Source organism: Synchiropus splendidus, chromosome 10, assembly GCF_027744825.2.
Source record: "Synchiropus splendidus isolate RoL2022-P1 chromosome 10, RoL_Sspl_1.0, whole genome shotgun sequence".
Lineage (NCBI taxonomy): Eukaryota > Metazoa > Chordata > Actinopteri > Syngnathiformes > Callionymidae > Synchiropus > Synchiropus splendidus.
The window spans coordinates 6,125,493-6,150,436 of record NC_071343.1 but is presented as its reverse complement, the minus strand read 5'-3'; the positions used below and the strand labels follow the sequence as shown (position 1 = coordinate 6,150,436).

At 43.7% G+C, this 24,944-nt stretch overlaps 1 protein-coding gene across 1 annotated transcript in view; it reads right to left on the bottom strand.

Moving 5' to 3' along the window:
• Positions 1–1,012: 1,012 nt before the first annotated feature.
• Positions 1,013–24,944, bottom strand: part of col4a1 (collagen, type IV, alpha 1) — a 28,215-nt gene continuing 4,283 nt past the window's right edge. Inside the window, exons 3-52 of the mRNA XM_053876505.1 lie at positions 13,993–14,046; positions 12,285–12,374; positions 12,159–12,203; positions 12,045–12,089; positions 11,901–11,963; positions 11,764–11,817; positions 11,626–11,652; positions 11,460–11,534; positions 11,323–11,385; positions 11,208–11,243; positions 11,085–11,123; positions 10,728–10,847; positions 10,603–10,662; positions 10,491–10,526; positions 10,327–10,371; positions 10,215–10,247; positions 10,072–10,123; positions 9,965–10,000; positions 9,752–9,898; positions 9,604–9,678; positions 9,436–9,519; positions 9,293–9,363; positions 9,029–9,220; positions 8,747–8,915; positions 8,585–8,677; positions 8,393–8,497; positions 8,235–8,332; positions 7,928–8,078; positions 7,735–7,848; positions 7,484–7,651; positions 7,255–7,344; positions 6,872–7,024; positions 6,694–6,792; positions 6,460–6,549; positions 6,068–6,207; positions 5,869–5,995; positions 5,714–5,794; positions 5,436–5,534; positions 5,311–5,361; positions 5,053–5,238; positions 4,849–4,982; positions 4,698–4,770; positions 4,436–4,507; positions 4,239–4,367; positions 4,074–4,172; positions 3,783–3,995; positions 3,527–3,704; positions 3,342–3,456; positions 2,043–2,215; positions 1,013–1,976 (exon numbers count right to left, since the gene is read on the bottom strand). Coding sequence (XP_053732480.1) covers positions 1,895–1,976; positions 2,043–2,215; positions 3,342–3,456; positions 3,527–3,704; positions 3,783–3,995; positions 4,074–4,172; positions 4,239–4,367; positions 4,436–4,507; positions 4,698–4,770; positions 4,849–4,982; positions 5,053–5,238; positions 5,311–5,361; positions 5,436–5,534; positions 5,714–5,794; positions 5,869–5,995; positions 6,068–6,207; positions 6,460–6,549; positions 6,694–6,792; positions 6,872–7,024; positions 7,255–7,344; positions 7,484–7,651; positions 7,735–7,848; positions 7,928–8,078; positions 8,235–8,332; positions 8,393–8,497; positions 8,585–8,677; positions 8,747–8,915; positions 9,029–9,220; positions 9,293–9,363; positions 9,436–9,519; positions 9,604–9,678; positions 9,752–9,898; positions 9,965–10,000; positions 10,072–10,123; positions 10,215–10,247; positions 10,327–10,371; positions 10,491–10,526; positions 10,603–10,662; positions 10,728–10,847; positions 11,085–11,123; positions 11,208–11,243; positions 11,323–11,385; positions 11,460–11,534; positions 11,626–11,652; positions 11,764–11,817; positions 11,901–11,963; positions 12,045–12,089; positions 12,159–12,203; positions 12,285–12,374; positions 13,993–14,046 — 4,824 coding nt within the window. The 3' untranslated portion in view covers positions 1,013–1,894. The remainder of the gene's footprint in view (positions 1,977–2,042; positions 2,216–3,341; positions 3,457–3,526; positions 3,705–3,782; positions 3,996–4,073; positions 4,173–4,238; positions 4,368–4,435; positions 4,508–4,697; positions 4,771–4,848; positions 4,983–5,052; positions 5,239–5,310; positions 5,362–5,435; positions 5,535–5,713; positions 5,795–5,868; positions 5,996–6,067; positions 6,208–6,459; positions 6,550–6,693; positions 6,793–6,871; positions 7,025–7,254; positions 7,345–7,483; positions 7,652–7,734; positions 7,849–7,927; positions 8,079–8,234; positions 8,333–8,392; positions 8,498–8,584; positions 8,678–8,746; positions 8,916–9,028; positions 9,221–9,292; positions 9,364–9,435; positions 9,520–9,603; positions 9,679–9,751; positions 9,899–9,964; positions 10,001–10,071; positions 10,124–10,214; positions 10,248–10,326; positions 10,372–10,490; positions 10,527–10,602; positions 10,663–10,727; positions 10,848–11,084; positions 11,124–11,207; positions 11,244–11,322; positions 11,386–11,459; positions 11,535–11,625; positions 11,653–11,763; positions 11,818–11,900; positions 11,964–12,044; positions 12,090–12,158; positions 12,204–12,284; positions 12,375–13,992; positions 14,047–24,944) is intronic.

The window sequence follows — 24,944 nt, the reverse complement described above, 5'->3', positions numbered from 1 at the left end:
CTGACATTCTGCAGAAGTTACAAGGACTGGACTGCTGAGCACTGGGGTAAAGTCAGTTTCGACACAGAAATGTGAGTCTCAGGATTGACATGGGATAAGTATTGAAATCCTGCCTTAAATTGTAACGATTATTACTTGAAATGATCAATACATGATCGATGTATGTTGCATTTCACATAAATAAAAGTGTGACAGGTTTAAATCAAACTTTTTCAAATGCATCTATCCGTGGCTCTATTCTCTACTAATGTTTGAAGTGCTGGTCTAATGTGCACAACTGTGGTGAACGTACATGGGTTCAAAATATTCCAATAATTCAGCTGATAATGCAGTGTATTGGCGTGTACAATTGCAGAATACATACTTGCCACTTGAATATGATGAATATACCAATTCTGAACCGACTATTTTGGTGTGTATGGTGATTTTAACGTCAAAACATCAGGCGACAACATGTCGTTTCGCTTACCTTCGTGTCTCTCGTCAACTTCTCTCTTCAAATAGTTGCCGGTGACGTTCACAACACGGACCCGGAAGCAGGACACTTGGTGGCTGCAATTGATCCAGTTACGTTTTTGGCGCTCTGCTATTAAACCGTACTATATCCATCAATTTACGCTAGGCGGCTCAGACAAACCAGAGGGGGGCGCCATGGTACGTTTTCACCATCGGGCACCTGGTCTTGTTACCAATCACGGAGTAGCACATCCGGTCACGTGACTAGCTCTAGGTAAAACGGAGAGCAATCGAACGTTTTCGTTTGACAATACACAAGAAGAAATCGACTATAAATGCGACTATGGTGTCAAATAAGGCAGGTTCACTCATGAACTTCCCGCGTTTCATCCTCTTCTTCTTCCCCTCTTCCATGTGCATTATAGGAGCTACGTATCTTTACTGCCACCTGCTGCCGAGCAAAATTACTGACACCATTACACAAAATATTTGTGTCGGAAAATATTATTTTTGTTTAAAAAGTAGTGAAAGCTTCGAGTTGTGTTTGTTTTTGGTTCATTCGTGCACTTGCTGGTGCTCATTTTTTTTTACTTTTAATGAGTAATAAAACTTGAAATCAACAACAAAAGTGGCTGGCAAATCGGAGCGCCCAGGTACATGAGCAGAAGTACACGGGTTAAGTCTATACGGTTTATGTATGTTGATAAATGTACAACGTCACGATGAGAAATTCACTTCATGCGCCTGATGAGCTATTTCTGATTACTGGGTGCACAAAAATACACAACAAAAATACATTCATTTACTATATGTACACACACACACAGTCATTCACACTTTCTAGGACGACACTTCAGTGCTGTTGATAAGTCGCGGACTGTTTTTGGATCTGGAATCATGGATACACTCAACATCAGACATCTTATAAATAAAAATGGACTCACACAAAGTAGATTCAAGGTCATCCTGAGGACAGTGTGTTGATTGGCAAAGAGAGGAATGTTTCATATTTACAACAGAGTGATGTGTGTTCTAAATTGGCGACATGCTAGAGGTTTAGTGTGTCCGGCGAGTGGTCAGTCCCTTCCTTTACATGACTACATCAAGTTACAAAAAAAGGTATGGTGGCGTCATTAAATGTTTCTATATCTTTGGATGCTGTTTGTGAAGCAAAGTACACAGATTCATCGGAACAATAGTTTACCAGTCTTGGGGCAGGAGGCGGGGTTCTTGGAGTCAGTGCAGTGGTAAACTGGATTCTTTGGCGACTTGTTAGTTTAGCTAAAAAGGCAACTTGGTCTCTGCATTCAGTTTCGAAAGAGTTCAGTCTCAAGGAACACTCCACCTTCTCCTCTCACACATGCAGGGAAATAGCACCATCCTTGAGAACAGGAAGCCGAGGACATCTGCAGTGTTGCTCCAAGGTCCGGGGCGAGGTCTATGTCCTCTTCATGCAGACGTGGCAGCGGCTTATGTGTGTCCGAAGGCTTCCTGCTTTTAGCGTTGCAGGGACAGGTTTCCTGGAAGAAGGAGAAGATGTTATATTTCTTAGGTTTATTATGATCCAATCGCATTCCGCAACTCACGTGAACATGTCACTGTCATCGATGGTGGCAAGCCAGAAGCTGTAGGAGTTGGCGTAGTAGTTGCAGGTTCCCCGACCATGGCACTCGATGAATGGAGCGCTGCGGAACTCCTCCAAGCAGGAACCAGGAGAGGCCAGAGCCTGACCGGAGCCCTCAGCACCAGCACTAGTGTGCTGCATAGATAGAAAGTTAGATTAGTTACTCAGTCAGATGGAGTCACACTAGTAATGGGTAGATGATGTATCATGAAACAGTACTGCAAGGTTGATGAAACAGTGTCTGAATTTTCAGAGGCCACTAGATGGCGCTCTTGGTTTAGAAATGCTGTGAGGTTTCATTCAATTAGTTCAGGGGTGGCCAACCAGTCAGAGGCTAAGAGCCACCTTGTTTTACTGTGTTGTTGAAAAGAGCCACATGCTACAAACAAGTCAGCTGGTCACGTGACTTAGCGGCAGTATAGCGGTTAAAGTACATCCCTGCGTGTCACAAGGTTGCTGGTTTGCGTCCATCGTACATCTCTTGTGCATGTATTTTTAAAATTCATACATTTTACCGATATCCTCCGCGAATTGTCAAGCGGCCAAGATAGAAACGTGTGCTTATACTTATACTTTCTTACTCATGCCACCAATAACGTGGCCCTGGTCTGTGTGTGAGCAACGCTGTAGTACAATCAACAATGACTCATAGGTGAAACACATGCCATACCTTCAGTTTAGGGAATGACAAAGTGAAACATGGCACGAAGTCATGTAAATCCTGTTGATCGTGGATCTGATGACCATCCAAGTCTGAGGACCACGACTCATATCGGCATTGAACGGCGAGGTTTTTTGTTTGTGTTTCAAAGTTAAATGCAAGTCAAAATCTTATATATATAATATTTTGACATTTTGCTGGAATAGCTCTTTCTTTTTCGTCTTATTTCCTGTGATCTCAATACCAACTTGACCAAAATCGCAGCCAGTTCGGTGGCTCATTTGGTGAAGAGCCATGAAACTGGGGAAAGAGCCGCAGGTTGGCCAGGCCTGAATTAGTTGTTCAAATCCAAACATTTTACAGCTCCAATCCAGCCCAAAATTTGTTTTTTTTACATTTTTAGAACGTTTCGCAAAATTAAAAGTCAGTCACAATGACAGGCGTGATATTCACAAGCATCTGAATCAGAAAGTTAGAATGAAAATAACATTTTTTTTTTACTTGACTGGGCAGGAAACTCTTTTCAAAGCGAAATAAGGGACACTTATGGGTCCTTACTGCCACCTACTGGTGTCTATTTAACAGCCCTTACAAACTCACCATGACGAAGGAGTAGCCGATCCACAGGGAGTCCCAGCCGTACGGGCACGGTGGGATCATGATGGTCTGACTGTGAACTGCGATCACCATGGCAGGGGCTTCGCAGACCGCGCATCTGTGAAGACGGACCTGATTTAGGAAGAATCATTCACCACAGCAGCAAAGGAGGGCTGGAAGGGACCCACCTGCTGATGAAGGGTTTGATGCTATCACCAGTGATTGGGGCCATGCTCATGGGCATGGGCTCCGGGGAGGTCAACCAGTAGGAGTAGTCATTACGGGAGGCGAAGTTGCACACGTTGTTGATGTTACAGAACAAGAAGGGCATTGGGCTGAACTTCCTCAGGCAGCTGCCAGCCGTACCTTGAAAGTGAAAGGGTGGTTATGCTGAGCAGAGACGTATCGTGGTGTGTCCTGCCACGTCATCTTCTGGTTCCTTACCCAGATCCTGTCCATGAGAGCGCTCGTTTCCTTGGACGTAAAGCAACGAGTAGCCATCGTATATGAGCGAGGTTCCTTCTGGACAAGCTGGGACGTCCACTGTCTGGCTGTGCCTTGTCACTAAGAAGCCATGGTCCATGGATGATGGCCCAGGTGGACCCACGTGACCTGGAACGCCATCAGGACCAGGAGGGCCAGGCTGTCCGATGGGTCCTGAAGATGGGGATTGTTAAAAACATATTATGAGATGAACTAAAAAACAGATAATATAAATAAATGATTCGGTGCCACCTTGAGGGCCGGGAAGACCCTTCTCTCCTTTAGCTCCAGGCAGACCATCATATCCAAGAGCACCGTCTTCACCTTTCGGACCAGGAAAACCTGAGACACCTAGAGACAGGAGAGAGAACAAGGTTACAATGTTTCTTTTTAGTAAACTTGAGATCTGATCATCACCTTGTTGTCCCTTCTGCCCTGGTAGTCCAGATGGACCCTGGGGTCCGGGTAAGCCTTGCACCCCGGGCAACCCAATTTCACCTTTGATAAATGTGTGGGGGCCAGGCGGACCCGGCGGGCCGTCACTTCCTAGAGCAGGAAAGATATTCACATGAAATGATCTGCTTTATCTCATCACTGCTGTGAAAGATTTCTACCTTTCTCTCCGGGAAAGCCTTGGTCTCCCAGCTCGCCTTTGAAGCCAATTTCTCCAGGGCTACCCTTGTTACCTGGAGGTGACATATACGCATCTTTGGTAAACAGCATTTGACATATAATGGGGTCCATAAGAGCAGTGATCATACAGAATATGTGGTGCTCATGTGTCATCTGGGAAGTACTGTATGCAGTAGGGATCAAGGCGCCTTCCTCATTTGTATGACTGTATGTTAATAATGGACCGTGTATCTGTTCATTCACCTGGGAATCCTGGCACACCCTGCTGACCTCTCTCTCCCTTTGCTCCATTAACACCAGGCAGACCAGGTGGACCCTGAGATGCAGACATAAACAAGCGTGATTACACTAACCCAGTACTTCATTGAAAATGAAGCGAATGGCGGATGCTCACAGGAATTCCTGGGGTTCCAGGATCACCCTTTTGTCCAGTCTCTCCTTGGAAACCAGGCCCACCCTGGTCTCCCTTATCTCCCTTTGGCCCATCTCTGCCTGGGACACCAGCTGGTCCTGGAGCTCCCGTGGTTCCTGATGGGGTGTTGAGGCGATTGGTCAGTTACGTGTGCCTACAAGCGTAAGTGTAACATGTGCGGTATACCTGTCACTCCAGGTCGACCTGTTTCTCCCCTCTCTCCTTTTGGGCCTATTTGGGCAAGACCTGGCAGCCCAATTTCCCCAGGTTGTCCTTGCAGTCCCTGAACTCCTGGAAGTCCTTTGTCACCCTTGATACCAGGTACTCCTGGGTGGCCAGGGGTGCCTGGCAGGCCAGGGCTACCTTTGTCACCTGGATGTTAAGGACATTGTACACATAAATAAAGTGCTCATGATCAAATTTCATCGGCAGAAGAGTCGGTACCTTTGTTACCAAGTCCTCCGGGAGACCCAGGGAAACCGATGCCAGGCACACCTGCAAAGGAAGACAAGTCATTGAATTCATTTACAAGAATCTTTTGGTACATCCTTGAAGCCATGAGTACTGACCGGGTTCTCCCCTCTCTCCTGAAGCACCAGGGAAACCATCCACTCCAGGTTCTCCCTTCTCTCCAGGAAACCCTGGAGGCCCTTGCAACCCACCCTCACCTGGAGTAGGAATGTAAGATGTCTTTCAATAATAAAACAAAAGGCATACTAAATGGTCAACTTGATAAACTTCAAAGTGTAAGCAAAAGTCCAAATCAAGCATGTTGAATCATCTACTTTATGAAGTTGATATTCCACTGTGTTATGTCTCCATCAATTTAACTGACTGAAAAGCGTACCTGGCCGACCATCACGACCAGGCTCTCCAACAGATCCTGGAAGTCCAGGCAGGCCTTTCTCACCAGGGATACCTGGTTGACCTACAGATGACAATCTCAACAGTAAGACAGTTCTGTATTGAGTAGTCATGTGGACTTTCAGATGAAAATCTCACCTGGAATGCCGTAATTTCCTTTATCTCCTTTGACTCCTTGGTGTCCAGGCATTCCTGGCATTCCCATAAGACCCTTTTGACCCTTTTCTCCTGGATCTCCTTGGAAACCTGGCTGGCCCACCTCACCCTGAACGAAGGCAAATTGATATTATTAGAGGTGACCAGCTTCTAGTGGTTGAACGTCATCGTGGTAAAATACCCTTGGGCCTGGAAACCCTGGCAGACCGATACCAGGCTCACCGGGAACCCCATGATCTCCTTTCGGTCCATCAACGCCTCTGAAACCAGGGTGTCCTGGAGTGCCGACATCTCCTTTACTGCCCTTTGGACCCACAGGACCTGCACAACCACACACAGAGATATATTATGTTTCCATCACAGCTTCAAGGACGAAGCTTCCACTCATTCCCACATTCCAGGACAGTTTATCCAGGTGCCGTCCTGGACCGTGACCGTCAGTTGTTTTCTTGAGGTCAGATCCAGACCGCTCAATACGCTCCTCAGCTAATCTAGAATTGTTGACTGTTCTTATGTGTGACCTCAGAACTTTGGGGTTTGAATGCACCACTTCATTCAGATGCTGAGACTCACCTGGAATTCCCATCTCTCCCACACTTCCCTTCTGTCCAGGTGTTCCAATACGTCCAGGTTCTCCAGGCATGCCATGATCACCCTTCTCACCTGTCACACAACAGTTTATTATTCATGGAACGCTAAGTTAAATGCTCTACATATGTCACATGCCAATCCCAGTTTCAAATGCAAAATCATAATGACAAGTGAAATGGAATTGATTTAGTAAATTTGCATGCCACAAATTCTCACCAGGCTGTCCAGGTAAACCAGGTTCTCCATCTTTGCCCGGCATTCCAGGATTTCCAGGCAACCCACGGTGTCCTTTCTCGCCTGTCACTCCAGGGTTTCCTGGTTTCAATGCATAATGAAGCTTTTCAACATGTTTTAAGGGTGCTTCAAAGTGCTGACTATACTTCTGTTTCCATACCTGGATCACCCGTGTCTCCCTTTTCTCCTTTCATATGTCCCATTTCAACATCACTAATGTTTCCAGGAGGTCCTTGAAGACCCATCTCACCCCGTTCTCCCTTGGGTCCTTGCGATCCTTTATCTCCTCTAAGTCCAGTGATACCAGGATCACCTGAAGAGGGGTTTTTATTGAGTTTTCTGATTCAGCCAAATTTAAATCAAAACAAACTGTTTTGATTTCAGCAGTTTTTTTTAGCTTTGATTTATGCAGTACATTACAAGAATTGCACTGCGACTGAGCTGCGATTTCTTTTGAGCAGCAGGGCGATATATATTTGTATCACAGGCCTTGAGTATGAAATATGAAATTCATGCTGATTAAAACAGGTTCACAATAATCACCTCTTTGTCCAGGATATCCCGGTACACCAGGAACACCAGGAATACCTGTAGAACCAGGGGTTCCCATAACTCCCATTTCACCTTTAGGACCTACAAACAAAACATTCAAAACAGAGTACATTATGTTTTTCAACAGTTCATTGTCGTGTGATTTCATTTGTCAGTGTGTGACAGAATACAGTGTATTTGACAGAAATACAGTGTAGTTGGAGCAATGTTTAACACATACCTTGGCCTCCGATTAACCCATCTCGTCCTGGTAAGCCAGGTGGGCCAGGCAAGCCCTTTGGCCCAGGAGATCCTGGAAATCCAGGGGCCCCTTTCTCTCCCTGTGGTCCTGGCATGTCAAGACCAGGAAATCCTGGATAGCCCTTCTCTCCCTTTGCGCCCTCCAGTCCTTCACAATGACAAAAGACAGCAGGTATGAGTGGATTAAATAAAAAAGAAAAAGAAAAAAAGCTAAAATATAGTAAGAAATACCAAAAGGTCCTGGTTCCCCAGGTGGTCCCTGTGGTCCTGGAATTCCAGGTGAACCTTTCCCAGGAGGCCCTGGAACACCTGCAAGTCCTGGAGGTCCAGGTGGTCCCGCATCGCCTATTTAGTTTGAATAAACAGTACAGTTTTGAGTAGAGGGGTGACACTGCCAAAGTATACTTCTTAAGTGCACAGGTACCTTGGATACCCTGAGGTCCAGGTGGTCCCGTCAGCCCCTCACGTCCAGGAACACCGGTTAAACCAATGTTACCCTTCTCTCCTGGGAAACCAGTAATTCCTGGGGGACCCTGGGAGCCCTTAAGGCCTGGGAGTCCCTTTCCTGGTTCACCCTGTCCAGAGTTCAGAAAGTTTTAATGTTGTTGCTCATTATTTGATTGACGGTTCTGTTGTACCCCCAACAGCTCAGGGCACCTTCCAATTCCTCACTTTGGCAGAATGCTGAACTACTACTGAAAGCAGTAGCTCATAAACATGAAGGAACACACCTTTTGTCCAGGTACTCCCGGTCCTCCAGTAATTCCATCTTGTCCTGGTCTTCCTGGCTCTCCAGGAAATCCTTGTGCGCCTGGAATGCCACTGGCACCTGCAAAACATGACATTCAGTCCATTGTGCATTAGAATATACGCTAAAATAATACTCTACCTTTGGCTCCAGTTGGTCCCGGGAATCCAATTCCAGGGGGTCCGACTTCACCTTTCTGTCCAGGGAAACCAGGAACTCCTGGGTCCCCAGTGAAGCCTCTGTCGCCTGGTAGTGAAAGAGCGATACCAATTAAATACTAGTACTAACATGTTGCTGCTCACCCAAATTTGTCAATTTTGTTATGTTATTTACCTTGAGGTCCAGGTCTGCCAGTTTCTCCTCGTGGTCCGGGCACTCCCTGAGGTCCAGGTGTGCTTACCCCTGAACCTGGTTCTCCTTTAGCACCTGGCCAAATCACACATTCAATCAAAATGCTGTATATAATCCTCCATGAGGGCTTTGACAAAGGCCTACCTGGTGCACCGGGTGCTCCTGGGAGCCCAGGTTTGCCATCGCTGCCCTTTTCACCAGGCTCTCCAGGTCGACCAAACCCTGGCAATCCAGGAGGACCTCTTTCTCCTGGTATTCCAGCAAGACCAGGGTCTCCACTAGGTCCACGGTCACCCTTGAAGCCCTCCCTTGCCTACAGGAAGAAGCTTTGATGAAAATCTGTCATCCATTTAACAGTCTCTGCTGTCCATGGTGCTGAAAAGTGTATCAATATTAGCTATAAAATAAAGTGCTGCTGACACTTACTGGTTCTCCTTTTATCCCTGGTTCACCTGCCAGCCCATCTCTTCCGGGCTGTCCGTCAAGTCCCGGCAGACCTGGTGAACCAGCAACCCCTGGCAGACCCTTGTCTCCCTTCAGACCCGGAGCTATGAAAATGTCACCGGGCTCACCCACAGCACCTGGTTCTCCAATCAACCCGGGAGCACCGTGGGATCCCTGAGTAGAAAACATAGAACAAACTTCTTCCTTTGCACCTGTCGCAACAGTAAGTTGGGATGTGGCACTCACAGGTCTTCCTGGCTGTCCTGGGGGCCCAGATTGACCCTTGTCTCCTTTGCTGCCAACAGGCCCTGGAGGTCCTGTCGTCAGGTAAAGAATGCTCCATTTCTAATTCTCAAGTGCTACAAGAATGGGCCACAAAAACCACTCACCTCTTTCTCCTTTGAGACCCTGAGGGCCGGGAGGCCCGAGCATTCCAAAGGACTCACAAAGGGTGCAAGTATCTCCTTTATCGCCTAATTCATAAAAAATGCAAATTGTTTTCTCTATGAATAAAATCTGGGACAATGAAGACCACATATCAGCGTTTCACCACTAACCCTTCTGTCCTAGCTCTCCTTGTAAACCTGGAGGACCAGGTGGTCCAGGATCTCCTTTCTGGATGTTGCAATCAACTGTATTCAACAGATCACCTTTTAGCGACAAACAAAAAAAGTGTATCATGGCTGTTTGCAGATTTCTTCATACCTGGTGGTCCTGGTGGCCCAGGAGGTCCTGGTTGACCTGGCTGTCCTGGTTGTCCAATCAGAGACTCTCCCTCTACGCCTCTGTCTCCTTTCTCACCTATATCTCCCTTAGCACCGGTTTCTCCACGAGGTCCTTCCACAAATGCACCTAACAAGAAGAAGAGTGATGTCAGGATGCTACCACTGGCACTGCTGTGTGGTGTCGTGAAAATACCTGGGGGACCGGCCTCTCCCTGGGGTCCAGGGTGACCTTCAGAATATCAGAAAGCATGAGCACAACAAATCTTATCACAAATCTATTTCTGTTCTTCCAAACAGCACCTTTCTCTCCTTGTAAACCAGGAAGACCCGGGGGCCCAGGAGAGCCACTTCCCTGGAACAACAAATATTCTTATTAGATAAAACATATATATATATATATGATACATTAATCCGGGAATAAAAACAAAGCACAAGTTACTCACGTATCCGGGTGGCCCTCTTTCTCCCTTTTCACCCTGAAACCAATGATAGATTCATTCAGTTTGGTAAGTCATTAAAAGTGGAAGTTAAGTAACTTCACTGGAAATCACTTACAGGGTAACCCTGATATCCTGGAGGTCCGATGAACCCTTTCTCTCCCTGTGAGATAAAAGATTTCGAATTTGCAAAAAGAAAGATGAGTTTAATAATAAATAATCGTTACGTAAAATAATAAATGTATATAATACATAAAAAATTGTAATAAATAATATTTTCACCTTTGGTCCAATGTCGCCATCTTTTCCAGGTTTCCCCTGTAAAATGATGAGGAGTACATTAAGTAGTAGCCAGAATCTTTTCAGCATCAACGTTGATATCTTCAGTGCTTACTATGGGTCCCGGCAGGCCAGGTTCACCTTTGACATCTTTTTTATAAGGGACACAGAAGCCCTGTCAAGACATTCCAAATCAGCATTCGTGGATTATATTCGCTTCACTTCAGTCTTCAAACTTACTTTCTCTCCTTTCTCTCCTTTATTTCCGCGCGCTCCCTTTACGAGTTCCTTCTGTGGTAAACCTTTGAGTTCTTCATCGCGTCCAGGTGGCCCAGGTGGGCCGCGGTACCCTTGTTCACCCTGTAGGAAAATGGAGGTGTGTCTTTCAGTCATCTACTTTGGACTCCCCAGTGAGACAGATGAATAATCCTGAGTAGCTTCGCACCTTAGCGCTGTCATTTGCTTGTTAGTAAAGAGGTCAGTGGCAGGACTACAGTCCAAGCTATATTCGATTTCAGCTCATAGTGGTAACCATTGTCATATTCTGGTCACTGCAAGTTATTTCTCCATTTTCTGTATTTTTAAAATGTTTCTCACCTTTTCTCCTTTCTCACTACGAAAAGCCAACCTGTCGCCCTGTTCAGGTCGAGAGAAATCCAAGGTCAATTTTAAATAGCATCGACCCCAGAGTCGTGTTTAGGCAGACACAATTTCAGTTACCTTCTCTCCAGGAGGACCTGGTGGACCGGGATCTCCCTACATGATCACACAGGAAGCACAGCTCATTGTACTAAAATAAAAACAAAGCAACTGAGCAATGAACAAAAAATCTTACCGGTGGTCCTTGGTACCCGCGTGGCCCTGGAGGACCAATGGGTCCAGGATATCCATTGGTTCCCTAATAGTGGACACCAGAGCACAACATTAACAGAGAGAATTGAGAAAAACAAATGCTGTCTTTTGAGGTCTTACAGGAAGTCCCGGTGTTCCAGGGAATCCTCTCTCTCCTTTCAAGGGTACAATTCCAATGATACCACCAGGGTCACCCTGCAGCAGTCAATTCAGTCACATACAAGTGCAGACATTTCTTTATCATATTTCATTTATGCTTTTTCTATTTAGATAAAGCAAATCAAACCTTCATGCCGGGAATTCCAGCCGGACCCTGAGGAACAATAGAAAAACAATACATCAGCATATGTTATTCTTATTGTGATATAAATGACAAAGCCGAGATGCATATTTGGTCCCAGCCTTCACACAGCAGGTTACTCACAGGTGAACCCTGAAGACCATCAAAACCAGGAGCACCATCTCTGCCTCTCTCCCCCTGTAATCCAGACATACATTTTAAATAAAATACAAATCAATACTGAGCAAAACTGTCAATCATGAGGATGTCAGGTGAATTACTTTGGTCCCATTGCATCCTGGGATTCCTGGCAGACCAGCTGGACCATCGTTTCCATTGATACCCTAGAGGAGGGGAGAGAGCCCACTTCTTACACAACAAAGTGGTTGAGCTGAAAACATGAGAAGATGGATGAAGACTCTTACTGGGAGTCCAGGATTTCCTGGGAAGCCAGGTAGACCAGGAGGACCCTGCAGTGTGAAAACACCTGTATTATTAGAGTTTCTTTGAACAAGGACGTTTTTTCCAGCGCTGCTTACCCTCACGCCTTTAAGCCCAGGAGCCCCGAAATCACCAGGCTCTCCCTAAAAAAATGAACAGGCTGTCATCTTTTAAAAATTATATATAGTACATAATAATGGAAAATGTAAAGTTGTTATAATTACTTTAGCGCCCATTGGTCCAGGTGGCCCCTCAGGCCCTTGCATGCCCGGGAAGCCCATATTACCTTGAAGACCAGGAAGACCTCGTTCTCCCTGCGGACGCGAAAAGTGTAAATTATTAATTTCAGTCTTAAATATAGATTCAATAAATTAAGATTAATGGTTGTGGATTCAAGAATTATTAAATCCGTAAATTATGAGAAACATATTTAATATAGATGCATATAAAGATCTGACTTCACCTGTAGGATTCTTCTCCTACTGAGACAAAAAGATTAAAAAAGCGAATTCTCACTTTCAACCACTAGGGGACACCACTACTTCAAAAACAGGACAAAGCGCCTTTTCGGAATTATTATAGCTTCCTGACGTATGATCTCATTTTGTAATTCATGTTCCGTTATCCCAAAATAAGTCGAAAACTGCACAATCTTCATTCTGTCAGACCGCGAAGAGACTAACACCAAGTTATTTAGAGTAAAATAAATTCAGGCAAAACACGGCAACAAAACAAATCATCTGATCCTTCATATGTAAAACATAATTTAAACACACGATTTTAAAGTAAATCATCAATCACAGTCTGAAATTCATTTTTTATGTTTGTTTTAAATGTGGAATAACTTTGGAAGTGAACACATTACATTTTTGAAGACAAAACCTTAATAATCCTACTGACAAACGTTCCGAATGATCACTGACGTCAATCCTCACAGATAACTATATAACGGGAAGTAAATCCAGAAGTGTCCATGCTATAACCAAGTCCATCTTACAGCAACTCACCTCTAGATGGCAGCATTGACATTGGCTCAATTTTATTCAGCTGACGGGTCGTTTGAACTGATGGAAGCGAGTAAGTCTGAGGCCGTAGTTCTCAACCGGAAAGTTTCATTGGTCATAGTGGAGCTCAATATGAGAACCAATGGTGAGATGTGAGATCGGACTGACTGCAAAGTTCCCCAGATTCATTTCCCACCCTATTTTATATGAATTAATTCTGGGTCACACAATGTTTTTGTGATGCCTCGTAAAGAAACCTGTCAAACTTCAACTGAACTGGGAATTCTGTCTGTTTTTCTTAAGACATCTGATTCCCATCCATCATGTTTGGCAGGAGGGAACCATCTAATCGCCATGGCTACAGGTGTTGTTTAATCACAGGAAGTGAGCTCATGAGCATGGGTCCTCACAGAGGAGTCCACCGGAAAATAAGTGTTTTTAAACATGGCTACTTTCCATGTGTCATGTGCAGTGTTTGTTTGGCCACAGCAGGTGGGAGAACCTCCCCGAACAGGCCGAGGGGATCCATGAAAACAATCTGACTCAGTCATTGAGATTTAATATCGATGAGAGATGGAGGGTGGAGAGTGGTGGGGAGGGGGGCAATCCTGTTGCCTGACAAGCTCTATAATGTATTTATTTACAAGATATTAAGAGGATAAATCTGTCCTGACATGGGCCGTCGGAGACAAACAGACAAGGTCCCCTGCAGGTCTGAAGTGACCTCCCTGCTGTTAGCACATCTGTATCAGGAGAGTTTACTGGGAACAGAACCTTTAGCACATCTGCGAGGTGAGTTTAGCTTCCTCCCAGCTGTCTGAGAGCTGGAACACTCTGGCTTTAGCCTGTCCCTCGTCGTTTCCTCGGTCATGGCTGACACACTTCAGCTCCAAACACAGAGGCCAAATATGAAGTGTAGGAATCTCACCTTTGTGCCTTTCACGCCACTGCAGTCACACTTCCCACATGAGGTTCCGCATCCCTGTGGAGAAGAAGACGTCGCCGTGAGAAGCAATACAAACTGCAGAAGAGAAGAAGGTTTGGCACGGATTCTGAGATGGAAACTTCATGATGTTCCACTGCAGGAATAAAGGATAAAAATAGCATGAAATTAGTATCGACAAACACTCCAACTGTTGCTTTCAGAATATAAAACTGAGTCATATTTCACTTGATTTTACTATATTTAAGGTCAGGATGCTAAAAGGGCAGTCAAATAAAGGCCATAAACTTTTCTTTCCTACTTTCTACTATTATATTTCCGAATATTGCTCTTTATGAATGTTTTTGTTTTTTTTTTTTTTTTAAAGTTTGCTAAATCAAGTAAACTGCATTACTATATTTTGGGGTATTATTATCATTATAATTATTATTATTGTTGTTAAACATGTTATTTTTATTATAAAAATTTTCATATGTAATTCAAGCAACAGTTACTTCTTTATTGTGTCTCTGCAACAGAAATAAGATACAATTACGTATCCACTTTCATGAAAATGGTGGTGGTTTTTACTGTAACACGTTTTAAAATGTTATGATTTTTCATGATTCTTAGTGGTGCTGAATAATAATTATAGTATTAAAAAAATGGCGTCTTCTGTTTGTTTCTGACCGCTTGCTCCAGTAGGGAGCGCTGTTAAACACCGAGCGATTGGTGCCGTGATTGTGAACACAGCTGGTCTTCCCACTGTTTCCTCTGCTCGGGGGTCTCCAGAGTGCCGGAGCCTGGGAACAAGTCTGCTCTGCCTCTCACTCTTTCATTGCTCCTCTCCTCTTTCCAACATCCAGCTGCTGCTGGACTCACGTGTGGGGCAACCAGCCAGGGCCCGACCGGACTGTGGACATGCTCGCTCACAGCAAACCCTAACACAAGTCAAACACGCCTGGTCTGGCGTAAACACTGCTCCAGAACGACAGTCAGATCTAGTCTGAGCTGCTTCCCATCCAGACGGCTGAATCAATACGTGCAGTTTGAAACAAGGGAACCAGCCCCACCCTCTCCCACATGTGGGGCCGCGACACTGCGTCATTTCCCTCTGAAACACCTCTGGTTCCCTCCACAGCACACACTCTTGGAAAAGTTCCTCAACACCTGCTTCAGATTGGTGTCATAAAACAAACAGGGACACTGGAAACGAGCCGCATGTGTGAATAGTTACGAGCCCAGACTTGAGTCGAGGTTAATGTAAAGCGAGAACATTACACAATCAAGTCTGGACCGCAGGTTTCATTCACCTGTCGCTCGCACACTTGTTCATGACTCGACAGGACAAGAAACATCAACCACAAACACGTGCCCAGTTGCTTTCTATGTAAGATGGTCAGGTTGACCAGGGGAGTGTAACGTTGGTCCAGCACTCAACAAGGTGTCGTGTCTCTACATGTTGGGTCGGTCTGTTGTGTCTTCCACTGGATAACAGACACCCGGCCCTCAGACACCAGCGCAAAGATCCCCAGGAGACTCCTGCTAATAACGTCTCGCCAGATCAAATGAGGGATGAACACCTTGATGTCAGATAAGATGTGTGACGCAGATTATCAGGAGGACGATGTGGGATTATTTAGCTTCAAGGAGCGACAGTGAAGGGGTGAGGGATGCCAGCGCTTTCAAGTTAGAGTGATGGCTAGTTGCTCAGGTCTCTCAAGAGGACACATGATTTGAGGTTTTTTAATTTTTGGTTTCTTCTGTGCTTTGCTTTATTATGCCTTCCTCTTTTTCTAGTGTTTTCAAGCCTCACCACTTCAGTCACATTTCAAAGCAGCAATGCTGCCTTGTTAGGTTCATTGTTTTTTGAGGTTTTGACTCTAATTCCTTCATCTTGATACTGCACTGAATTATTAATATTGCCTTTTATGATTCTTGTTTTGATCATTTTGAGCATTAGAATATTTCTTCAGTTATTAGTTTTTGATCTTGTTTTTCAACATCATTGGATTTAATTAATTTAGTTGATTAAATAGTTTTTATTACCATCTTTCAATTTCCACTTTGCAAATTTATTTTTTTCAGTTTGCCAATATAAGTATTGATTCTTGTTTTAATAGTTTTGAGCAATTCCATTTTTTATATATATATTATTGAGGAAGGGAAAAATCATGTACAGTATATGTAATATATATACATATATGTGTGTGTGTCACATTTTTTTCCATGTCATTTCTACTAAACATTTCGCTTCTTCTGTCATTATACGTATGTATACAGAGCAGAGGAGCCACATGAGTTTTACCAGATGTAGCAAGGCAGCAGGAGAATCACATGCCTCGTGATGAGTGTTTATTTCAAGTCCAGTGGTGAGAAATCCACATGACACACCGAGGTTAAGTATTTACTGGTTGCCGTGGACGACGGAGGGTTGCCATTGTGCACGTGTGCGTCTGAGACTGAAGCCACACACGCTTGAAAGTGTAACATGGCTTTAACAAAAGTTTTTTTTTTTAACTTGACGTCACAGCCGGGCAGCCCCTCGTGATTACAGATGTTTCTATACAGATGTGAAGTGATGTCAACGTAACTCAGTCTGAGTGTATATAACAGTTGCATAACCTAATGAGCAGCAACATTACTGTAGCGACGTATATGGGATACAGTTCACAGACATCCACAGCAGTGACGCACATAAAGATGCACTGAATCTCAGGCCCTTCCACAGTTCATTATCAATTCAAACCAAAGTTCTTTGGGGAAATAAAATGTATTATCATGAAAAGAGGCTCATATGACGACAAGTTTGATATTTGTGCAAACCACATTACATTGACCCGTGCACCACAACAGTGTGTGGGTCTCAGTGATGATCTCAGTGATCTGTGTTGAGGAACAAAGTCAATCAAATCCTCACCAACATCTGGATTCACATCAAAATACAACAAACTAGGACCACATTTTGGTCTCTCTGTGGGCTTGTTTAAACTCCTGTATCGACAGCTTGTAATGTTACGGTTCATTTATTTCATTTTACTTGAGTCAGATGCTCAATTGAAAACAGCCCGTGGTTTAATGCGATGACCATCATCAGTTATAAATGATCAGTGCAGGAGTTAGAGACCAGCGAAGGCGGAGTTTTGCAGATATGTACGATCAGTTGGGCAGCTCTGACATTCCAGGCCGTCTCTGGTTCTGGGGGCTGAATGGAAGCGGAGGAGGGGAATGTTGTCTGACTGCCATACTAGGAAGATCGGGCTCCTTGTGGTTCTCGCTCTGTAAACAGTAACAGCAGAATGTAGGTGTGAGGGCGAGCTGCACGTGCGCTAACTGCACCGGGGGATGAAGTTGTTCGCCTCAAGATTTAGTATCGTATGGACTGCATTCTTTTAATAGTTTCCATTTAGCCTTAGATATTTTGGTGAATGAGCTTGAATGATTGAGGAAGTGGATTTATGATGTTATGATAGAAACACCAGTCGCATGCCACACTGACGTTGGACAAGCTAGCTCAACTGAATGCGCTGTATAAAAGCAGTTTTAGCGACTGCAGGAGCATCAGTCGTGTAAAAGTAACTGACTGATGTTATAAGAGTTGTGTAAGTAGTGGTCACAACAATAAGAGTAGTTGTAGAAGTAGTACTTAAACAAGTTAAATCAGATTAGCATCATGACACGAATAACTCAGTCATTACATAGTCGTACCAGTTGTGGAGATGCACAGCAGTTTTACTCGGTTGTTTTCGTAGGAGTTGTAGAAGTGTTTGTGTTAGTAGCAGTAATAGTAGTAGTAGGCTCAGTAGACAATAGACAAAAGAAAAGCAGTAAAACAGTAAGATAATGCAGCAACGGAAAAAATAGTACTGGTCGTGATATAGTGGTGAAAGTAGTAGAGGTGGAGTCACGACGGCACTGACATTTGTGATCGCTTTAATTATTGTAGCACTGTAGTACATTAATGGAATCAGTAGTAGTGGAAGTAGTGGAGAATGTCAAATTCATCTGTGTAGTATTTGAGGGTGGACAGTAAGAGCAGTATACTGCATATGTTTGTAGTAATAAGAGTAAGAGTTGAGGAACGTTTCAAATAGCAGTAGTGTTGTGTACTAGTGTAGTGTTGAGTGATAGCCGTAGTGATAGTAGTATTGGTGCTGTAAGTAGTAGAGACCATAGGATTGAAGTAGCAGGAGTTGGGCAGTAGTTATTTTAAGTTACAGAAGGTGTGATGAAGTATTTAAAAGCCATGGTTGATGTATAAACAATGGTGGTATTGGGAGGGGCCTGGAGGTGTTGTAGGGTCATTAATAGGAGGAACAGAAGCCATTGTAGTAGTAGCAGAGGTGGCTTCAGAGTAATTTAAGAAAGAATAGAAGTAGTGGGTGGGAGAAGTAATAGGAGAAGCTACAACCTTAGCAGTAGCAGGTCTTCCAAGGGGCAGTGGCATAACGCAATCACCCCTTCATAAACCAGAAGTAACATGAGCTGTACGAGTCTGAATCAGGTACGAGTCAGTTGTGCGTTCATGACTGACGACCTAATAAAAACGTGAAATATCGTTGAGGAAATGACACAATCCAGTGAAAGCTAATCCAGACGACAAATGAATGTATTCTGTGATGTAAAACACGTACAGTTGTGATGTACTGAAATGATTCAGATCCTCAGTAACTAGAAACAGATGCATCTACAGCGCAGCGTGGAAAACACAGAGTGGAGTAACAACACACACATGTGAGGGAGGTAAACACAAAAGATGAATACCAGACTCCAACTTGGCCGATGTCATGGGAAAGTTTCGGTGCGTTGCTTCGACATTTCTCAACACAGTGTTTTTAATAGCAGGCGTGGAAATGTAACATGTAAAAGTTTTAGAACATTCCAGTGAGCAACACGCCATTCACGCATGACCTCTCCAACCACACATGACCTTGAGAAGCTGTGAAGACGCTCTCGGGAATGTCGCCAGTAACGTTTGTTTGGGTGGCATCCGCCCACAAACGCTGATTCAAGTGAGCTCCATCTCCCACAACATCTTGCTTCCAAGTGACCCCTCTTTATCACTCCACATCCCTGAGTGTGACCTGCAGAGGCGCATCCTGACCTCCAGCCCGTAACCAGGCAATTAGAGTGGATTTAAGGGATTTAACAAAGCCGCGGCCCAACATTGTACATGCATGTCCTTGCAAACAAATTAGACAAGATTGCTGCCAATCTTTCAGCCTCTGAAGGGACTTTCCGGCTCAAGTTTCCACCTCAGAACTCCGCCTCAATGGCCCAGCGACAGACAAGTTGACTCTTTGTTGAGGACACAGAGGCAGCAGTATGAGCTTGTTAACGTTGGCGTCAGCACTTTCTTAAGATATTAAAGTCTTATTTATCTGCTTGATAACATCTTGATAAAGTCTATATAACTATACAGGTATTTCTTTATATACAATAATGTACTATGGTTTCTTTCTTTCTTTATTATCATTACAAAATACTCGAAGCTTCGTCTTCTAAAATAAACAAGTCTGCATTCTGCTAGTCACGTGTGTGCAGGTATCAGGATGATGAAATATTTGCACTGTGGAACTATATTTCATTGCAAACGGAGAGGGAAACACAATTTAATCTTATCGCATCCTCTTGCTCCATCAATCTCATTGAAATATTCTGCAAAAATGAATGGTTTCCATGATAAACTGTCTACTATACATCTGAATATTCAACCTCCAGTACTCTTGACTGTTTTCGTGGGAGTCAAGTTTTTTTGGTTTCAGTTCACATGCCCACGCTGTTCTGAATTATTGTTGCGAACTGTAAAAAACATTCCTCAACAATCCCACAGGAACGAGACCAGTCCAAGTAATAACACACACACACACAAACATCACACCACAGCTCTGGTCTCCGGCTCACGTTTGCACTGAAACAAACCAGACGAAGCCGAGAGAAAAACCTTCCCGAGGTAAATCTTAGATATGACGTTTGTTTGCTTTGTGAGACAGCCAGTGGAGCTCACGTGAGCCACTGCTGAACTGCAGCTCTGTGCCACAGGATGTAGGTCTGAGGAAGCCGTTGTGAAGAGGGAGGCCTCTTCCCTGCCTTTTATGCTCACAAAGAGAAGAACGGGCTGGGTCGCCTTCACGTCTCTCGCAGGGGCACTCTGGTATCAGCACGTGAGGACAAGCAGTGACCCCTGTGACCACGGCTTAGCACACAAACACACATCTGTTTTCCTAGAATTAGATGTGCCCCACTAACTATAACAAGTTTCATTCTACAATCGGATTCCATACACTTTAGTCGATTATTTTTAGCAGAAATGAAACGACTAGCTGTCAACTTATGTTATCTTTTAGCATGATTTTTCTCAGTTATCACAGCTCATTCTTCACGGTTTTAGAGGAGCTTGATGTCTAAAATTGTAACATTGTCCTTGTTCAAGTTGTCTAGCAACATTCAAAACCACCTTGTAAATATTATTCAGGTCAGTTCATCTTCAATCTGAAGCTATTTCCATGTGTTGCACCTGTGATCCAACCACTTCTAGTGAGAGCCAATAAGATGTGGTAGGCTAACAGCTAGCTAAAGTGCCTCGCATATGATAAAGTATAAATTAAAACTAAAAAAAACAACAAAAGAACGACAGAGAAAATAAGTACATCACGCAATAGTGGTGTAAAACGTGAACATCACAAGTGAACAAGTATTTAAAATAAATAAATATGCTGGACTTGATGACTCAACAAATTTTCCATTATGTATTGAGTGTGGATCAGGAATACTAGGTAATATACTAGGTTAAGATAATAGATAATCTTATCATGACTACACCACAAGACTGAGGACGTGACATGCATTGCGTTTCTAACTGCTAATGCTAATTGCTAGTGTGGATGCTAAGCAATTTTTGCATGGAAGTCAAGATCAGTTTTTGTATTATGAATCCGTTGTTGTGTTTTAAATGTACAGTACTGATACCTGACTGACTTAAAAAAAAGAAACTTTTATTTTGGCAGATGATCCTTTGTCTGAACAGACTCCTCAGCTGTATTGTTCAGTCCATTAAAACCAACAAACTTTGTTACATTTGCTTCATGTAAAACTAGTTAAATTAGCCTGAACAATGCTTATATCTAACCGTATTTCAATCAATGTTGCGTTCAATTTTCCAAACCAGTTGGGGCGACCTAATTTCGCTGTCAGAAAAAGGAACTCCCCTCTTCAAAAAATCATCATTGTTCTTTCAGTCCTGGTGTGTTTTATCCGCCATGTATTGGAGAAAACAATAAATGGCTGGAGACAACTGTGAGAAAGAGGAAATTCCACAGATTGGCTGAAAAAAGCCTCAAAGGAGCATTTAGTCCCATTATCATTCCAAACATTTCGGATGACGTCTACATCTGCTCGACGGAGCTGCTCGCCATTGTTCTCCTGTTTCCAAATCAGTCTTATCTCCGTCATCAGCATGACATCAGTGTTGTTTGAACGTATAGAGGGGCACTGATTTCAGTGGCCTGAGGGCGGAGACCCTGACCCCAGACCTTCTCTCGTGCCCACTAAGAAGCTCTTAAACCACAATCGAATGATCTGAATTCCGAGCTACTTGGATTTCTGGAACAGTAAATTGGACGAGCAGCTTCATAAATGAACAAGTAGCAGCTCCAGCAGCAACATTCAATACAGCTACATGGGCGGTGATGAAAAAAGCATCTGTCCTTCCAGGAAGTAGGTTCAAGGTTCTAGGTTTGGATATATGAGCGTTACCGGGTTCTGGATCTGACTTAGCAACCTGCGATTCAAATCAGATCTAAACTAAAAGCCAGTCAAGCGCCGCGTCTGGTGCGGATGCTAAGCAGTTAAGGACTCGTGGAATTAAGTCCACAGAGGGAAAAAAACGGAATTTATTCAACAATTCTAGCTCACTGAGAACGTCTACTTAAAGAAAAAGAAGAAAAATAGAAAATATGAAAGATTAAGCGGTCCCGACTTTCTTCTCTCTCATGTGCCCCTCCTGCAGATCATATTCAAACCGTCATCTCTTCAGCTGGGTCTGCACCGTGACCTTCCCCAAGTCCAAAACGCTTCACATATTGAGGACTACATACCTGAGCTGCTCAATCTGGCCTCATACTTGAGTCGCATTCAGATGTCTGACCTAACATTCCTCATATTGCCAAACAGCAGGCTCAAATGCACAACACCATGGTCTCTTCTCACCTCTGTGTGAAATGGACTTTAGTTCATCAGCCATATCCCACCCCAGCAAACTCATGAAGTACCATGTGGACAACACATGATTCACATGGCTTTGAGCCTCCAGTCAATGAGAAACCTGCACACCTGTAGCTCATTCTTAATGATGCGAGACAAAGGCAATGACTTACAGTGGGTTTAGGAATGAAAATGTTCTGTCCACTAGCTCATCCTCTGTTTTTGTTCAAGCCATTACCATTCCATCCACTCCACACTCCAGGCTTGTGAGCACCACTGTCACGGATAAAGAATCCAATGCCTTGAATTAAGGTCAACTGTGAGTGTTTAACTGGAGAGCTCTGAGTGAAAAAGAAAAATGGCCGTCCATCTGATTTTATTTTGATGATCGACAATAAATACAAACATGTTTGTTTTTGCCTGATGAAGTGGGCTCAAAACAAATGTTAAGAAACAACCAAGTTTTAGTCATAAAGGCGTTCAATACATCCATTTAGTGCAGACCTGGGCATTTTCTGTCATTTTTTAATCCTGTTTTACCCAGAACTAGTTGAACAGTAAATGCAACACATTCATAACTAAATTTTTGTTACTATTTTCCTCAAAATTTGTTGAAAGAAAATTCAAAACATATTTTGAAATATTTTCATATTGGATGTTTGGTCCATAGTTTTATTATGATTTCTATTCATATAAAATGCATGTAAAATGATTTGTTATCATCGGGTTCATGCCACATTTACACTTCATTATATCCTTGCTTTTATTGAAGATTTTGTGGTTCATTTCGTCCTTGCTACTTAAGATTTTTTTTCCATCACATTTCATCGACATCGCCGCCTTTCTTTTGGCATGATGGCCCCTCACAACAGTCACAGTTTATAATGTGGCCCTTCAGGAAATTGCACTGCCCACCTCTGATTTAGTGATTCCAGGTGAGCATTTGGGTTTTGGAGAAAAGAAACCAAAGATCAGTGAGAGGATGAGGAGCAGCTGGCTGAGACAGAAGAACTGACCCAGCAGTTTCATACGAATTGAATGCAACCAAAAGAGAGAAACACCAGTGGCTCACCTTACTGGTCCATTCTTGATCTGATCTCCCAGCATCACCATTCCTCCAACCAGAGAGAAGAATGACTCCAGATGGGAAACAAACTAAATATTTATCTCATCGTGCTTGTTTATCTCAGGGAAATAAAAGGGCCCTTTTGTAGCAAAAATAGATACAGCATGTGGATGTTCAAGCACAAAACACAAGCTGAAATCAGTTCTTGTATAAACCTGTCCAGCTCAAGTTTGACATCTATTATGCTTCTTCTAATGAAAAAACAGATGGAAAACTACAACAACTCAAGTCATCACTGGTGCAATTCTAATCGCTATATTCTGGCGCCAAATCACCCAGGGCCTCTTCAAAAGCAGTAAAAGAAAGCGGCAGGGAATCTGGCATCCAGGACTCATTGAGGCACGTCAGGTGCTGAGATTATTATGGGTGGTCCAATCCAGCAGGAGCTACTGTAGCAGAAAGTACACAAAGCTAAGCCTGAGACAAAGAAAAAACACTGCAGTTTGTTGTGGGGGCTGCATAGCTGAGGACCAGTCAGAGAGATCCATGTGTACTGGTGACCCCTGACCCTGAAAGGCACTGTATTAAACACATACTACTGCGCATTAAGAGGAGTGAATTGAGGTGTCTCAGCCGTCTCGTCTGCTTGCCTCCAGGATGTTTTGCTTGTGAGCAGTTGCAACACAGGTGACTGGGTGGTGGCCTCCCTAAGCCTTTAACAAGGACCGCAAAAAAAAATTTTCATTGATGGATCAATAATATAAGAAGGTTTCCAGAGTGAGGTGAAAAGGACAATGGGAAGACCCCAAAATTTTAGTTAATTGTCAGCTGTGCGCCCTTCATCCTGACCTCAGATGAACAGTCAGAGTAGGATAAATATACCTTGTGGGGAAATATGTATTTACATCTAATGTTATGGCAGATTCCACTGATGTTCCACATCATAAAGGGCAGGTGGAATGAAGCGTTAATTCGAAGGGAACGTTTTTATAATCCAGCTCACCGGTTCGCAGATGAAATTTCAAACAAAACGTCTGAGTGCACATCACTTATTAAACTTTCAGTTTACGGTGTATAAACATGAGTCATATCTCTTGTTAGATTCAAATGAGTCCAAGACACAGTCCCATGGAAGCCAGCTCCCATTGGCTCCTCACACACTTCATATCAAGGCCAAATATTGACTTGAGGAACAGCTGAAGACAGACTCAGCCAAAAATTCACACTTGGTAGAAATCATCAATTGACACCATCATTGCTTCTTTATTATCCTTTGTCAGTGTGACTGTTTTGCTGGTCGGGTCAAGGACCAGAAAGCGAGACGAATACATTTGCTACAGGGAATCATCGCGGCCTCCAAACTGCATTCCTGCACTTTTAAAGCTCATTAATTCATCACTTCACGCTCTTCTGCGAGCAGCTTTCCACTCGATCATTCCTCAACTGTTCCTCAGACAGGTGTATCCATTACACCACTTCCATTTAGACCACAACCGATTTCACGCCCGCCTAACTCAATCACACCATCAGGGCGACAACAGACCACAGTAAAGTCATTTACACTGAGGTTTACACTTGTTAGAATGTGATATGTATAGTGCGCTTAGCATGAAATATGGCCCTCATTCATAAGCAGGGCACAGTGGCCACACTTCACGAGCATCGGGGTCAGAAGAGAATTAACTTGGTC